General features: G+C 48.3%; 1 protein-coding gene across 1 annotated transcript in view; it reads left to right on the forward strand.

The window, feature by feature from the left end:
* The window catches only part of LOC138672600 (bromodomain and WD repeat-containing protein 1-like), a 139,814-nt gene that overhangs the window by 49,520 nt on the left and 74,343 nt on the right, over nt 1-15,951 (forward strand). Inside the window, 5 exon segments of the mRNA XM_069760737.1 lie at nt 1,075-1,175; nt 1,268-1,338; nt 1,738-1,838; nt 2,743-2,783; nt 12,164-12,265. Of these exon segments, the coding sequence (XP_069616838.1) occupies nt 1,075-1,175; nt 1,268-1,338; nt 1,738-1,838; nt 2,743-2,783; nt 12,164-12,265 (416 nt within the window).

Consider the following 15,951-nt stretch of genomic DNA (forward strand, 5'->3'; position numbering starts at 1 on the left):
AAATAATAATAAAAATCCTCTTTTCTAATCTGGAGCACACTGCTTCACCATGGCGGGCATCTAGGCAGGAGGCAGAGGAGCGCTGCGCTGCGCTCCTGAACATAGGAACTGAAGACAAACCCTTTAAAGGGAACCTGTCACCCCGTTTTTTCAGATTGAGATATAAATACTGTTAAATAGGGCCTGCGCTGTGCGTTACAATAGTGTATGTAGTGTACCCTGATTCCCCACCTATGCTGCGAAATACATTACCAAAGTCGCCGTTTTCGCCTGTCAATCAGGCTGGTCAGGTCGGGTGGGCTGGTGACATCGCTGTTTCTTCCCCAGCTTTCCGTTGGTGGCGTAGTGGTGTGCGCATGTCCAAGTGCCGAATCCACTGCGTGCAGGTGAAGAAAAAGCGCGCGATCTGTGCTATTACCCTTGTCATCGGTGGGGGTGGCCATCTTCCTGAGGCCGCGCGTGCGCAGATGGAGTGCTCTGCTGCACGGGGCTTCAGGAAAATGGCCGCGGGATGCCGCGCGTGCGCAGATGGAGATCGCGGCGGCCATTTTCCCAAAGCAGAGTTTGCTTTAATAACTTCACTATTGGGCATAAAATGAAGAAAAAAACAAACTTGTGGACAACCTAATTAAGTTCAGACCGGTGTATTGGTTCATATACTAACCACAATGCCTGAGCTGAGTGCAGGTCCCCAACCCAAACTCGCATCCTTATAAACGCAGATGGATGTAAATTTTAGTCAGGAGATCAATGTTCAGGTCACCTGGCATTGCAGTCTACAGACCATGAAATACACCTGTATGAACCCAGCCTACTCACATGGCTCAGTGGTTAGCATTACTTTCCAGCACTGAGGTGAGACCCAGGGTTCAAAACCCACCAAGGACAACATCTGCAAGGAGTTAGTACGTTCTCCTGCTGCAAAGACTTATCGATCGGGGTTTGAGATGGCTCACTCTGTCCCCATTGGGTCTCATAAAGCCTGAAAACACTGCGGAATATGTTGGTGCTATGTAAACCAGCGTAATAAAGTAATTAATAAGCTTCAATCTTTACATGGTTTCTCTTTTCTAGTTCAGCCCACTGATCAAAGGTTCTACCCGATACTTGGTGTCTACCGGCGGAGATGCTACAGTCTGCCTATGGCAATGGGATGTGGATACCTTACAGTTCAAGTGCGTACCATGGCTTTTATGCAGAATTCTTTTTATTTATTATTTCTTTATATATTCTTTATATATTTGTATTTTTTTTCCTTCATTATCAGTGATCATCCCCTGAAATTCATTGAAAAGTCTGGTCCTGGAGCTCAGATGCTGTGTTCTTCGTGCAGTGCCGGTGAGTAGTCCTCTATTATTGTATTATGACTTGTATGTGTCTCTGTATCATAATAGCATTTGGCGGGTGACCTTAAAGGGGGTGCTCCTGTCTAATTTTCTAGCTTATATATGCACCTCTGTATAGAAAAGTATCGGCGCCATTGAGCTTCCTACCAGGTTTGCTGCATATGGAAAATCTGCAAACGTTCTCAATCAGCCGCTACTAATCCTATAAGACCTGTATCTACCGACTCCCATCCCGCCCAGTATGCCGACTGCTGTATCAGCCTGCTGGTGAATGAATGGAGAGATTGGCAATGCTTCTCCTCTGCTCTCACCATTCACTTACATGTGTCATGAAATCTGTCTTGTGTGAACACGGTCTAATTCTACTACCCGCACGTTTTGTTTGTTGCAGGTGGAATGTTTTTGGCGGTCGGTGGCAGTGACCACGCTATCAGACTCTATTATTTTGGAAATGAAAACCCTGCGAAAGTGTCTGAACTTGAAGACCATAATGTGAGTACCTCAACCTTCTTAACAATGCGCTTAAGGTTTCCTTCCTTTCCTATTTGGTCCTCAAACTCTTCTAGACTGAAGCCATGAACTATTAGACCTTATACTCAAATACTTAAGTATTTGTTTTATACAACTGCGAATATTTGAGTTAAATCGGCATGCATGTATCTGCTTGGACTAGTCCAGTAAGAAGAATACTCACTAAGATAAAGATTAGTCTGGGTTCATTTGACTTGGTCACATCCCCCTGACTGTGACTGACGGTCCCCATAGTGCTGGCATCTTCGCATTTTGCTCCCTCCCAACTCCTATGTTCTCTGTGCTCACCATAACATGGTAGCCGGGAGGAGCAGAGTTCGAAGATGCCACGAATACGGGGACTGTCACTCAAAGACCCAGACTAGTGGCAGTAGCCTCACAGGACTAGTCCTGGCTGGCTGACATTCATCAAGTTGATGTATAGAAGTTCATTTTGCAAAATTTTCAGCTGCATATACCAAAATATTACTGGAATACTTGAATAAAAGTCTAAATAAAAGTTCATGTTCATTGGTGTGGTCTAAAAACGTTGGAGGAACAGAGGGTTCCCTTTAATCTGGTTCTATTAAACTAGTGGCACAAATGCTCAATAATCCGCGCATTCCCTGCCGATCCTCCCTCATTTGTCTTCTATATTACCACGTTACAAGCAAAACTGAGAGAAATACAGAAATAATTTTTGGACTATAGACTCCTGTACCTTTTTAGATTATACGGTGTTAGTCTTGTGCCCCCCCAAACCCCCTGCTATAAGATTTATTTAGACAGTGTGTACCCCCAGTGAAGGTAGAGGGCCTGGCGTTCAGTTGTATCTCTCAGAAAATAGTTTTTTCTTGTTTGTAACAGAGTTGTGTTTACATTGCAGGACATAGTTGACAGCATTCTGTTTTCCTTCAACACTGAAAGGTAGGGGATTTTTTTTAATATATATTTTTATCTTTGGGAATACAGTATTCCCTTAAACACGGTTACCGAATAACATAAATATAAGGCATCCAAGTGCAGGGGATGTATGGAGCGGGTTTAGAGATTAATCCCGCACACTACCTGGCAGGTGCACTCTGCCTCTAGCACAATCCTCCATAGCTTTTAGTAAGGGTCTCCGAAAATGGAGAAACAGTTATTTTTTTATTTATTTTTTTTTTAACGGTGTGAGGTGTTTTTTTTTAAAAAAATGACTGAAGACTAGACGAAAAAAGTGAACGTTTGGCATCACTGTAATACTGCCGCCCTGAAGAATCCATTGCCAGGTCATTTTCTTTATCGCCTCTCATTGGGGTGGGGGACACAGGAACCATGGGTGTATGCTGCTGCCACTAGGAGGCTGACACTATGCAAATAAAAAAGTTAGCTCCTCCTCTGCAGTGTACACCCCACCGACTGGCATTATACTCTTCAGTTTAGCTTAGTGTCAGTAGGAGGTTGACACGGGTCTTTCATTAGACACTTTTCTACCTCAATGTGCGTCGTTTCTTTTCAGGTTTTCCGGAAGGGATACAGGGTGAACAGTCACACCTGTATTCCCACAAGGCGGACTATGAGTACAGCGTGTACTGCCACCCCGTATCCTCATAGATCCCTCTCCAGGACCAAGAACCTAGCACACAAGCGTGCTCAGAAGTCCGGTCCTGGCCCCGTCCCTCACCCACTCGCCCGCCAGAGCCTGTCAGTTGGAGGAGACGAGGATGTCCATCACCAGCTCGACGGACGTCTAATACTTTCTTAAGGTTAGTACCGGACGGCGTGGGATGTTAGTTGAGTATCTTTCCCTGTCGGTCTCTCCTTAGGGGTCTCTGCGGATTCTCTGCAGCGGGGGAGATGTGGGCACTTGCCTACTTTCCATTGCTGCCGCCGCACCTTTTCTGACGCGGACCTCCCCAGCAGCCTGGGCGACATCTTTTGCATGGCAGCCCTGATGACCGGCCGCGCTGCTTCCTCCACGGCGGCCGCACTTTCACAGGCAGTCGCACTGCCTTTCCTGCGGCCGCATCCTGGCTCTCTGCGGCGCCCCTACAGGCAGCCGCACTGTTTTTCCCGGCGGCCGTACCTTCAGAGCGGACTCGCGGTCCTCTACAGCGGCCGCCGGCTTCCAATGTGGGCCCCGGGGCCTACTTCCGGCGACGATTCCCTTTCTATGTGGCGGCCTTGCGGCTGCCGCGCTTCTCAGGCCGGGCAGCGCCTGCACCGCGGTTTGTTCCCGGCGGTCACCGGCTTCTAATTTAGGCCCCGGCTTTTCCTGGGGCCTACTTCCAGGGCTGCGCTCCACCCACTTCCTTTTCATCGGGCGGGCTTTCTCCTGCCCGACAAACTGTGCCCTGCACGCCCAACCCACTGGCGCCATCTCACGCTGGCTCCGCACCTTCCTCCACGCCGCTGCTGGACACTCAAAGCAGGAGTTTTCTGCATTGTGCCCCGCACATTCGCCAGATAACTCCGCAGAGCGCTCATTTCTGGGTGCAGAGTACACCATCTGCGCCGGAGATCCACCGCATCTTCCTCCAGGCCTGCAGCAACCTGGTATCCGTTTTTTCGTCTGCCGTGAGTAGCTCTGCACTTCAGACTGACACCCCCCTCTGCCCCACTGTCCCCTAACCCGCTGGCATTTTCTTCAGGGACCTATTCAAAATGTCTAACTCTAAAGGGGGCCGCTCTCGTTCCTCTTCTTCCTTAGTCATGTACTTTGCATGTTCGTCCTGTAACGGCAAACTTCCCTCAGGTCAGTCCTCTCTGCTCTGTCAGGCCTGCAGCAACCTGATTGTTCCCACCGCCCATGACCCCCCGGCCGATCCGCCAGAGAGTGATACCCCCATCCCAGGCTGGGCTTCCTCTCTGTCACAATCGGTGGCCGATCTAACACGGGTGTCTCAAGCTTTGGTGTCTGTGCTGGATCGGTTACCCCTGCAGACCCCCGCAGTAGCCAGCGGGTCGCAGGAAGCTCTGTCCGAGCCCGCCATTGCAAGTCGCAAAAGGTCCAGACAGGAACGCCGGTCTGAGTCCTCTTATCGCTCCATTTCGCCACTCGGTCCTCCTCTGCGGTCGGCGTCCTCCCGATCCTCCTCCCCTGAGTCAGGCGAGGCGTTCTCTGATGCACCTTCGGAGGATGTTTCGGAGCTGGATTCGAACCAAATCGCTACCATGAGGGATATGGTTCAGAATCTCATTGGAGCGATAAATCTAACCTGTGGCATCAAGGAGTCCTCTATGGCAGAGGTGTCAAACTACATTCCTCGAGAGCTGCAAACAGGTCATGTTTTCAGGATTTCCTTGTGTTGCACAGATGATAATTTAATCACCTGCACAGAATGATTCCATTACCTGTGCAATACGAAGGAAATCCTGAAAACATGACCTGTTTGCAGCCCTCGAGGAATGCAGTTTGACACCTCTGCTCTACGGAACCCGCAGATCAGGCGTTTTCGTTTAGACGGTCTAAACCACCTTCCAAGTTTTTCGCTCCTCACCCGTAATTCGAGGAGATTATGACCAGAGAAAGAGGGAACCCGACCAGACTCTTTCAGAGAGGAAAGCGACTTGGCATTTTATATCCCTTTTCTCCAGAGCTCACCGCTAATTGGACTGCTTCTCCTTCGGTGGATCCTCCAGTTTCCAGACTGTCCACCAACACGGTCCTCCCACTGTCCGGCGGAGCATCTCTGAAGGATTCTAACGATAGTCATAGTATCTTTTGCGAAGTTAGCCTTTGAAGCGGCCTCAGCTAGTCTTTGCCCGGCCTTTGCTTCCACTTGGGTTTCAAAATCAATATCCAAATGGGCCAAACAGCTCCGTCAGGGCATTCTGGACGGGGTTCCTTCCGGACAGCTGGCGGAACTTGCCAACCAGATTTCTCACGCAGGTGAATATCTGGTCTCCGCCTCCCTGGATGCCGCGTCTTGTGCGGCTCAGGCGTCCAGCAACGCGGTTGCCATCCGCCGGACCGTTTGGCTTAAGGCCTGGCAGGCGGATTTGTCCTCTAAAAAGTCCCTTACCAGCCTGCCTTTTAGGGGTCTCGTCTTTTTGGTTCTAAGCTAGACCAAATCATTAAGGACGCTACAAAGGGCACAAGCTCCCTTCTTCCCCAGGCCAAGCCTCGTCGCCCTCCTCCTAGACGTCAATTTCGGCCTTTTCGTCGCTTCGCGGCATCAAACTCCTTCTCCCAGCAGCAACAGAGGCTACAGGCACGTCAAGAGAAGACTGTATCCTTTAGGCCCTCTCCTTCCTGGCATCTTCGCTACTCCCAGGGTAGATCCTCCAGGTCTAGGACTGGAAGAACCACCTCGGCTTGACTCTCGGCTAGTCGACAGCCCACCTCCCCGGCTTGGCCGCCGTCTCCTCTTCAGGGACGTCTGGATCTCCTCAGTAGAGGACGCATGGGTCAGGGAAGTTGTATCCTCGGGATATAAGATAGAGTTCGTTACACAACCCCGGGATCGTTTTTTCGAAACCCGACCTCGAAGAGATCCCGCTCTAGTTCCGGGTTTCTTTGCAGCCATCGCTTCTCTCCTCCAAAGTCAGGGTAATTGTTCCCGTCCCAGAAAAAGAGCGGTTCACAGGTTTCTATTCAAACCTTTTTGTGGTACCGGAAAAAGACGCAGGGTGCGTCCCATTCTGGATCTCAAATTGCTGAACAGGAGAGTTCGTCTGAAGCACTTAAGGATGGAATCCCTTCGTTCAGTAATTGCTTCCATGGAGGCTCAGGAATTTCTGTGTTCCATAGATATTCAGGACGCCTACCTCCATGTTCTGATATTCCTGGGACATCACAGATACCTGCGCTTTGCAGTGCTTCAGGAATATTTTCAGTTCGTCGCCTTGCCGTTCGGTCTTGCAACTGCCCCAAAAGTTTTCACGAAGATCATGGCGGCGCTGATGGCCATCTTGAGGGTCAGAGGCCTGGTTCTGTTTCCATACCTCGACGACATCCTCATCAAGGCTCCGTCCTTTTCTCAGGCTCACGAAAGTCTGTCCATCGTTCTCGACACCCTAGCCCGTTTCGGGTGGCTGGTCAACCGGAAGAAGTCCTGCCTTATTCCCTCTCGGCGCATAATTTTTATGGGTATGCTCTTCGACACTCGTCAGACCAAGGTCTTTCTTCCCGAAGACAAGAGATCCATCCTTCGTCGGGACATACGCGTGCTCCAGGGTCCTCGGTCTCCCTCCTTCCGATCGGCCATGAAGGTTTTGGGGAGGATGGTAGCAACATTGGAAGCAATTCCCTTTGCCCAATTTCACTCGAGACCTCTTCAGCAAGCCATCCTTTCTCAGTGGAACAGGTCTGTCTTCTCCCTGGACCGCCCGATCCGACTCTCTCCCCAGGTCAAACGGTCTCTCAACTGGTGGCTCACGTCACCTCTCGTCTCCCAGGGCAGGTCCTTCCTTCCAGTTCACTGGCAAGTGGTGACGACGGACGCCAGCCTGCTCGGCTGGGGTGCAGTGTTTCGCCACTTGACTGTACAGGGCTGCTGGTCGGCGCAGGAGGCAACTTTGCCGATCAATGTCCTCAAGATCCGGGCCATTTTTCTGTCCCTTCGTCACTGGGAAAGGATTCTCAGGGGCCTTCCAATCCGAATCCAGACAGACAATGCCACCGCCGTGGCATTATGTCAACCATCAAGGGGGGACTCTGAGCTCCTTGGCCGAGGTATCCAAGATCCTCCTCTGGGCAGAGGCAACAGCTATCCGCGGTGCATATCCCCGGCGTTGGCAATTGGGCTGCCGACTTCCTCATCCGCGAGGGTCTCGCGGCAGGGGAATGGTCTTTACATCCAGAGGTCTGCCATCAGATTTGTCTTCGATGTGGTACTCCGGACGTGGACCTTACGGCGTCTCGAATGAACAGGAAGGTTCCGCAGTTCGTCTCCAGGTCTCGTGATCCTCTTGCAGTGGGCGTCGACGCTCTGGCCATTCCTTGGTCACAGTTCGTGCTGCCGTACCTGTTCCCACCCCTGCCATTACTTCCCAAACTGTTGAAGATCAAAGCGGAAGGGGTGCCGGTCATTCTGATCGCCCCGGATTGGCCCAGGAGAGCTTGGTTCGTGGAGCTCGTCAATCTTCTCGCAGACGCTCCCTGGCGCCTTCCAGACAGGCCTGATCTGCTGTCTCAGGGTCCGACCTGCCACCCGAATTCTCGGTCGCTCAGTTTAACGGCGTGGCTGAGACCGCAGTTCTACAACATGTGTACAGATCCATCTTCTGGCGTCATGTCCGGGCCTGGTGGCGCTACATCGACGATATCTTCTGTATATGGGAAGGTACTCGTGAGGACCTCCTTGACTTTGTGGTAGAACTCAATAGTATTCATTCTGAGCTAAAGTTCACTATGACCTGCTCAACTGAGAAGGTGCAATTTTTAGACACCATGGTCTACAAACAGGATGATAAACTATGTACCGATTTGTATACAAAGGTGACGGATAGGAACAACCTCTTGTGCTATGATAGTTACCATCCTAGACGAATGATGGATTCGTTACCTTGGAGCCAGCTTATTCGGGTACGTCGAATTGTGACTGATACAGGGATTTGTGATAAAAGGTTGGACGAAATGTGTGACAAATTTATACGGAGAGGGTACCCATTGGTGAAAGTTATGGGACATAGGGAAAAAGCGGCGAGATTGACCGATGATGACCTACAAATCCAGCAGAGTAGAGATAAACAAAAACGTGTGCCATTTGTGTCTACCTATTGTCCGGCCAGCAATGGCATTGCTAATATCCTCAATAAGCATTGGGGGATTTTACACAAGGGTTTACCTCAGATTCAAGATTTCGGCTCACGCCCTATCCTTTCGTATAGACGGGGACGTAATTTTAAAGATCTATTGGTCAAGTCAGATATTGGGACAGGGAGAGGGGCCATCCAGAGGACTTTGGTTCCTCCCCGGATGGGCAACTTTCCCTGCCTCAATTGTGCCTGTTGTGGCAATATGCTTAAGGGAGACAGTTTTTGCCATCTGCAAACTGGGAAAAAATTTCTTATTAAGGATCGGTACACGTGCTCATCAAAATTTGTTGTGTACCTGATAGTGTGCCCGTGTGGACTCATGTATGTCGGAGAAACGACAATGGAAGTGAGACAGCGAATAAGCAAGCACAAGAGCACGATACGTACTAATTTGACCGATCTACCAATCCCTAAGCATTTTAGTGAGTGTAGACGTTCTATTAACCAGCTGCGCTTTAGAGTAATTGATGGGGTCCCGGCCCTGAGGAGAGGGGGTGATGGGAAACTCAAACTGAAACAAAAAGAACTAAGGTGGATTTCAATGTTGGGAACATTGCAGCCCAGTGGGCTCAATTTAGAGTATAATCTTCAGATTTGTATGACATAACTGTCGTAATGACATTTGGGTCTGATGAGCTATGGCTAATCCAGCAGTTGTATTTATGGATGTTGTTTTCCCCCCCACTTTCTTAGTGAGCGTGTCCTCTTCCGTGTATTTTATTTGCTTTTATATTTGTTTTCTTTTTGTTTTTTGTTATTGAGATTTATATGTATTTAGTTTTATTATATCTTTTTTCTTTTTTGCTTTACTGAAATAAATGTTGATTTTTTCATTTGAGTATAGGTGGGGGAGCTCATTTTCCTCTTTACTCCGCAAATGGTTTGTATTCTTTATTATTATGAGCTGGTTTCTTTCCTGGGCTTATTGCCTGGCAGGCTATGCTTGTGCGGCAGTGGTGGTTGCCATAGATATGGCTATGTCTGCGTTCCCCCTGTAGCGCAGGCTCAGTGCGGTGTGTGGGCGGGTTGGTTAACACAGTGTGTTTTCACTGTGGTGTCCGACCCGGTCATGTGACTGGTTACTGTGTCCTGTGTCTTAGGGTGGTACTGGGTTGGGGGCGCTTCGCGCGTGCGCGTTCGTTTGCATTGCGGGGCGGCCGGGTGGTTGTCTCTGCGGTGCGCAGGCGCGGGCGGTCTTTGGCGTCTGGGACGCCTGGCGCGTGCGTGCTTGGGTGTACTATGGGGCGGTCATGTGGCCGGGCTGTGGTGCACCTTGTGCGCATGCGCCGGCGTCCTCCGACGATTGGACATATCCCTGCCCATCCTGATTGGTTAGATTTATTTTGTGCGCTCTTTTTCTTAGCATCCTGTGATTGGAGGATAAAGGGGACTGACTCATGGACATCGTGTGATTGGCGGAGGTGCCACCATAGTAACCTGACAACAGACACAACCATTGGATCAATGATGTATGACATGTTTGTTTATATATGGGATTTTAAGTATTATGCCCTTCTGTGTGTACATTTCTATGTGATATGGACAGTGGGGACATTATTTAAATGTAATTGGTTATATATAGGTATATTAGTAGATATTTAAGCAAATTTTGATGTGTATTGAATAAAGGCCGCTTCTGGATGGTGATTGGTGCTCATGTGAGCTCCACACTATTTAAGATGGCCACTTTTGATATTGTGTATACTTGACAAAGGCCAACCTGGCCGAAACGTTGTATTTTACCATGGCAGAATAAAGATACATTTTGGATTTTCATCACCTGGTATGGATGCTGCTCTTCCTTTTTCATGCGCAGTTCTACAAGCGTCTGGCCTTTCGGACCGGGTGATTCACACCATGATTCAGGCTCGGAAGCCTTCGTCTTCCAGGATCTACTATCGTGCCTGGAAAGCTTACTTCTATTGGTGCGAGTCCAACCGCGTTTCATCTATGTCCTTTTCCCTGCCTTCCATTTTGGCCTTCCTTCAGGCAGGACTGGATTCGGGCCTGGCTCTTACTTCCCTGAAGGGCCAGGTCTCTGCGCTTTCCATACTTTTTTCAGAAGACCTTAGCTTCTCGGCCACAGGTTAAGACCTTCCTTCAAGGAGTGGCCCATGCTGTCCCTCCGTTCAGGGCCCCTGTGGATTCATGGGATTTAAACCTGGTACTGGACGTTCTGAGGGTTTCCCCCTTTGAGCCCCTCAGGGAGATTCCCCTGTCAGTCCTATCGTGAAAGGTGGCCTTTCTTGTGGCCATCACTTCTATCCGCCGCGTTTCCGAGTTGGCGGCCCTGTCTTGCCGTCCTCCGTTCTTGGTCATCCACCAGGACAAGGTGGTCCTCAGGCCTCCGCCTTCTTTTCTTCCTAAGGTGGTTTCCACCTTCCACCTCAACAAGGACATCGTTCTGCCTTCCTTTTGTCCAGCTCCGACTCATCCTCTGGAGCGATCGTTGAACAAGCTGGACCTCGTCAGGGCATTGAGGATCTACCTCAATAGAACGTCCACTTTCCGGAAGACAGATTATTTTTTCGTCATTCCTGGTGGCCCGCGCAGAGGCCAACCGGCTTCTAAGGCGACTATTGCTCGCTGGATCAGAACGGCAATTCTGGAGGCTTACCGGGTCAAGAACAGAGTGCCCCCTCCTGGGATCAAGGCTCACTCTACCTGGGCAGTCGGCGCCTCCTGGACGGTGCACCACAGGGCTTCCGCCCTACAGCTTTGCAAAGCGGCAACTTGGTCTTCCATCCACACATTCGCCAAATTTTACAAGGTCCATACCTACGCTTCGGCGGACGCCAGCCTAGGCAGAAGGATCTTGCAGGCGGCAGTGGTGAGTCCTCTGACCTGATGGAAGTCTGTTTTTCCCGCCCCAGGGACTGCTTTGGGACGTCCCATGGTTCCTGTGTCCCCCAATGAGAGGCGATAAAGAAAACAGGATTTTTGGTTGCTTACCGTAAAATCTGTTTATTGGAGCCTCCATTGGGGGACACAGCACCCTCCCAATGTTTCTCAGTTTCTGATTTACGTTCTGACTGTTCTCACGTTTACAGTTCTCAAGTTTGTGGTTATGGTTTTCCAACCTTGTTGTTTATCTCCTACTGCTTTCTCACTAACTGAAGAGTATGCCAGTCGGTGGGGTGTACACTGCAGAGGAGGAGCTAACTTTATTTTCATAGTGTCAGCCTCCTAGTGGCAGCAGCATACACCCATGGTTCCTGTGTCTCCCAATGGAGGCTCCAAGAAACAGATTTTACAGTAAGGAACCAAAAATTCTGTTTTTACCGCACAAGCCATGAAAAAAAACAAATTGCAATTCAAATTGTTTTATTTAATTTTTTTTAAAGTGAATGGTATCAATCATAACTACAACTCGTCCCGCTAAAAAAGTGCTCATACGGCAATGTCGATGGGGGAAAAAAATGTTAAAGGAAAAAGTGCAAAAACGGCAATTTGGTTGCTTCTTCCCCCGCTTACTCTTTTGTGACTGTCAGAGATGGCCAAGTAATTGGGGGGCGCTCTAACACTTTGAGGAGTTTACTCACAACAGAAGTAATTTTTTTCAGGTTTGTAAGTGGAAGCAAAGATGGAACGGCTCGAATATGGCGTCTAGAGGAGCAGGAGTGGAAAAGCATCGTACTCGACATGGATATGACTCTAGATGACAGGTGTAGTATCCCGACTTATCTACTAGTTTTCTATTAACCATGAGAAACAAAGATGGTTTCCTCCATAGAAATAGAGACTTTGTGCTGTCCTTGCCTTTCTGTTATTACATTTAAAGGGTTTCCCAGGTTGCATTTTTTTCTCTTTAGACATCCTCTTGGTAAAAATGACAAAATCGGCCTTAGTTACCCCTCGCCTCTCCTCTGCTGTCCCTGGACGTTGCTGACCTGACTGCATCAGTCATGTCCCCTCTGCAGCACGTAACTACTGCAACCACTCTCTGGGATCAGCAGTCTTCTGCTGTCTACACTGTTTTTTTGATTGGCTTCATGCTTCTCTGTATTGCTTGCTTTTGTCTTTTTTTTTTTGTTGTTGTTCCTATTGGCAGGTAACATCCTTTTCTGCATCTTCCTTCACTCTTTGCCGGACTGAGGAGACCTCTGGCATTGTCCGTCATGACGTTACAATATGGCTGGCCCGAAACCTTCTGTCAGACGCAATGTGAAGGAAGTTGCAGAAGGACATCGTTTGCCATGCAGAACAGAAAAGACAGGAGCCGGCAGAGGCACAGCAAACCCATACATTTTACCAGAAATGTATTTTTCAATACTTTTTCAACTGTGTTTAAGGGCTGGGATCTAGCCCAATAAAGCGCTGCAAAAAAAGATATTCACAGCAATGTGTAAACTACGCTGCTGTGCAAATGTTCAATTTTTATTTTTAACCGATGCAGTGTTTGGAAGCAATGAATCTGTTGAAAGTAGTAAGTAACATGTTCCTCCTTCGGGCGGCTTCATCTGGATGCCGAACGATCTTAATAGTTGAAATTACAGCAAAAAGACCCACAGAAAACCGCAAAATCGCCAGCAATGCCACATCAGGAAAAAGGCAAATTGTTCCTGAAGTGTCTTCGCCTAGGAAAACCTTGTCAGCTGCGCTGTCTGAATAAAAACATTGTGCGTACATACCCAAAGATAGATTTATCAATTGCATCTTTTCAAAAAGTCTCTTTACTAGAGGAGCGACATAAATGGTAAAAAAAAAAATTAGTTCTCAACAGGAGTGTTCCTTGAAAATCTGCCAAACCTTTCTCAAGCTTTGTGTAACTGATTAACGGCAACGCAGCCACAAGCCACACCGACTACAAACTTCTATATACAGTATATCACAAAAGTGAGTACACCTCTCACATTATCTTTTCATGGGATATCTCTCAAGATCTGACACTCAGATACAATGTGCAGTAGTCAGTGTGCAGCTTGTATAACGGTGTAAATTTGGTTCTCTCTAAGTAACTTGCAAACAGCCATTAATGTCTAAACCGCTGGCAACAAAACTGAGTACACCCCTAGGTGAAAATGGCTAAATTGTGCCAAATTAGCTGTTCTCTCCCAGGTGTCATGTGACTCATATTAGTGTTACAAGGTCTCAGGTGTGAATAGGGAGCAGGTGTGTAACATTTGCTTTTCTCTCACACTCACATATTGGTCACTGGAAGTCCAGCATGGCGCCTCATGGCAAAAAACTAAGGATCTGGGGAAAAAAAAAAAATTGTTGCTCTTCATAAAGTTGGGTGAGGCTATAAGATGACTGCCAACACCGACACTGAGCTGCAGCCCAGTGGCCATGACCAGATAGCAGTGTAATAAGACTGGTTCCTCAGAGCTGACCTTGCTACGGACAGTCTAACAGAGTGCACGTGCTCAGTGTCGTATCCAGAGGATATCCCCGCTCAATAGACGAATGAGTGTGCCTGACATTGCTACAGAGGTTACAGTGGTGGTGGGGAGGATCAATCAGCCTGTCAGTGCACAGACCATACACAGAGGTTACAGGGGTGGGGGGTCCACCGGTCAGTACTCAGACCATACGTCGCACACTGCATTAAATTGATCTCCATGGCTGTCATCCCAGAAGGAAGCCTCTTCTGAAGATTATGCACAAGAAAGCCCTCAGTTTGCTGAAGACAAGCACACATAAGACCTGGATTACTGGAACCTTGTCATATGGTCTGGTGAGACCAAGATTAAGTTATTTGGTTCAGATGTCAAACGTGTGTGTTGTGGGAACCAGGTGAGGGGTGCAAAGACAAGTATCTCTTGCCTACAGTCAAACATGGTGGGAGAGTCATGGTTTGGGGCTGCTGTCCTCTGTGGGGGGAGGGGGAGGGGGGGTTACAGATCATTGAGAGAACCATGAATGCCAACATGTACTGTGACATACTGAAGCACAGCAGGATCCCCCTCCATTCAGAATCTGGGCTGCAGGGCGGTATGCCACCATAGCGACCCCAAACACATCTCCAAGACCACCACTGCCTTGTAAAGAAACTGACGGTAAAGGTGCTGGACTGGCCAAGAATGTCTCCAGAGCTCAACCCTATTGAGCTTCTGTGGGGCATCCTCAAACTGAAGGTGGAGGAGCACAAGGTCTCTAACATCCTCCAGCTCCGTGATGTCGTCATGGAGGAGAGAAGAGGATTCTAGAGGCCACCTGTTAAGCTCTAGTGACCTCCATGTACAAGGCAGTTAAGGCTGTGCGTGAAAATATTGGTGGCTGCACAAAATATTCACAGTTTGGGCCATTTTCACTTTGGTGTGTACTCACTTTTCTTGCCAGCAGTTTAGACATTAATGGCTGTTTGTGAGTTACTTAGAGGACACCAAATTTACACTGTTATACAAGCTGCACACTGACTGCTGTACATTGTATCAGTGCCAGATCTTCAGCGTTGTCCCATGAAAAGATGAGAATATACACCGTGTGCACTGCTATAGTCCGGTGCAGAGACTAGGTACCCAAACCATATAGTAAAATGTGAAAAAGTCTCGCACTCGACTTAAGTATTTTTAATTGTAGATTTATTAGTACTAGAGGTAGCACTGGAAACGTTTCAGCCCAAACGGACTTTCATCAGTCACTACAACATCAAAGAAAAGAAAATACAATGTGGTATGCAAACAACAAAACATAACTAGAACAAAAGTATATACAAAATATCACAAAAATATAATTGGAGCCAAAATTGTAGATTTTCCATCTTAACGGTGGTACCGCAGTGAAATCGTACATAATAACCTCGCTTTGTGTGTTATGTAATAGTTATTCTGAACGTAAAAATTAGAACACGTACCGTGCTGTGCCAACTAGTGTGGGGCGATAATTCCTATATTAGGATGCAAGCAATGCGTGGTGCCTAATGTGGCATAAGGAGAAAACAAGGATTTGTAAACCATATGTAAAGATTAGGTAATAGGACTAGTATGGAAAAGGTAGTACTTACAGGTAGTAACCGCCTTAAATAGGAGTGGGATAGTAGATGAGAGGAATATGCAAAGACTGTGGAATGATGGTAACAAAAAGAGGAAGGGAGGGGGGGGGTTAGTTAGAATAAAGATTTGTCATGTCGGTGAACCCCTATAAAAGTAGAGCCTCCCTATGTAGATACCTCAGAAAAGCGTATACTGGGCTTGAGGTAGTCACCTCAGACGGCCACATATGAAACAGGGGCTGCAGGGAATGAAAAGTAAGAATGTGTCAACGCATTAAGTAAAGTGCTCTCCTAACCGGTTTGCAGGCGTCTAGTACAGTACCTGGAGGGAAACCGCTGCGGTATGTGAGTTGGAGTCCACTGCTCGTATGAAGAGTGTGTGTTAGCGGCGTGCTTAAGTCCCCGGGGCCTGTGCTG

The sequence above is a fragment of the Ranitomeya imitator genome, chromosome 3 (assembly GCF_032444005.1).
Source record: "Ranitomeya imitator isolate aRanImi1 chromosome 3, aRanImi1.pri, whole genome shotgun sequence".
NCBI classification, from domain to species: domain Eukaryota; kingdom Metazoa; phylum Chordata; class Amphibia; order Anura; family Dendrobatidae; genus Ranitomeya; species Ranitomeya imitator.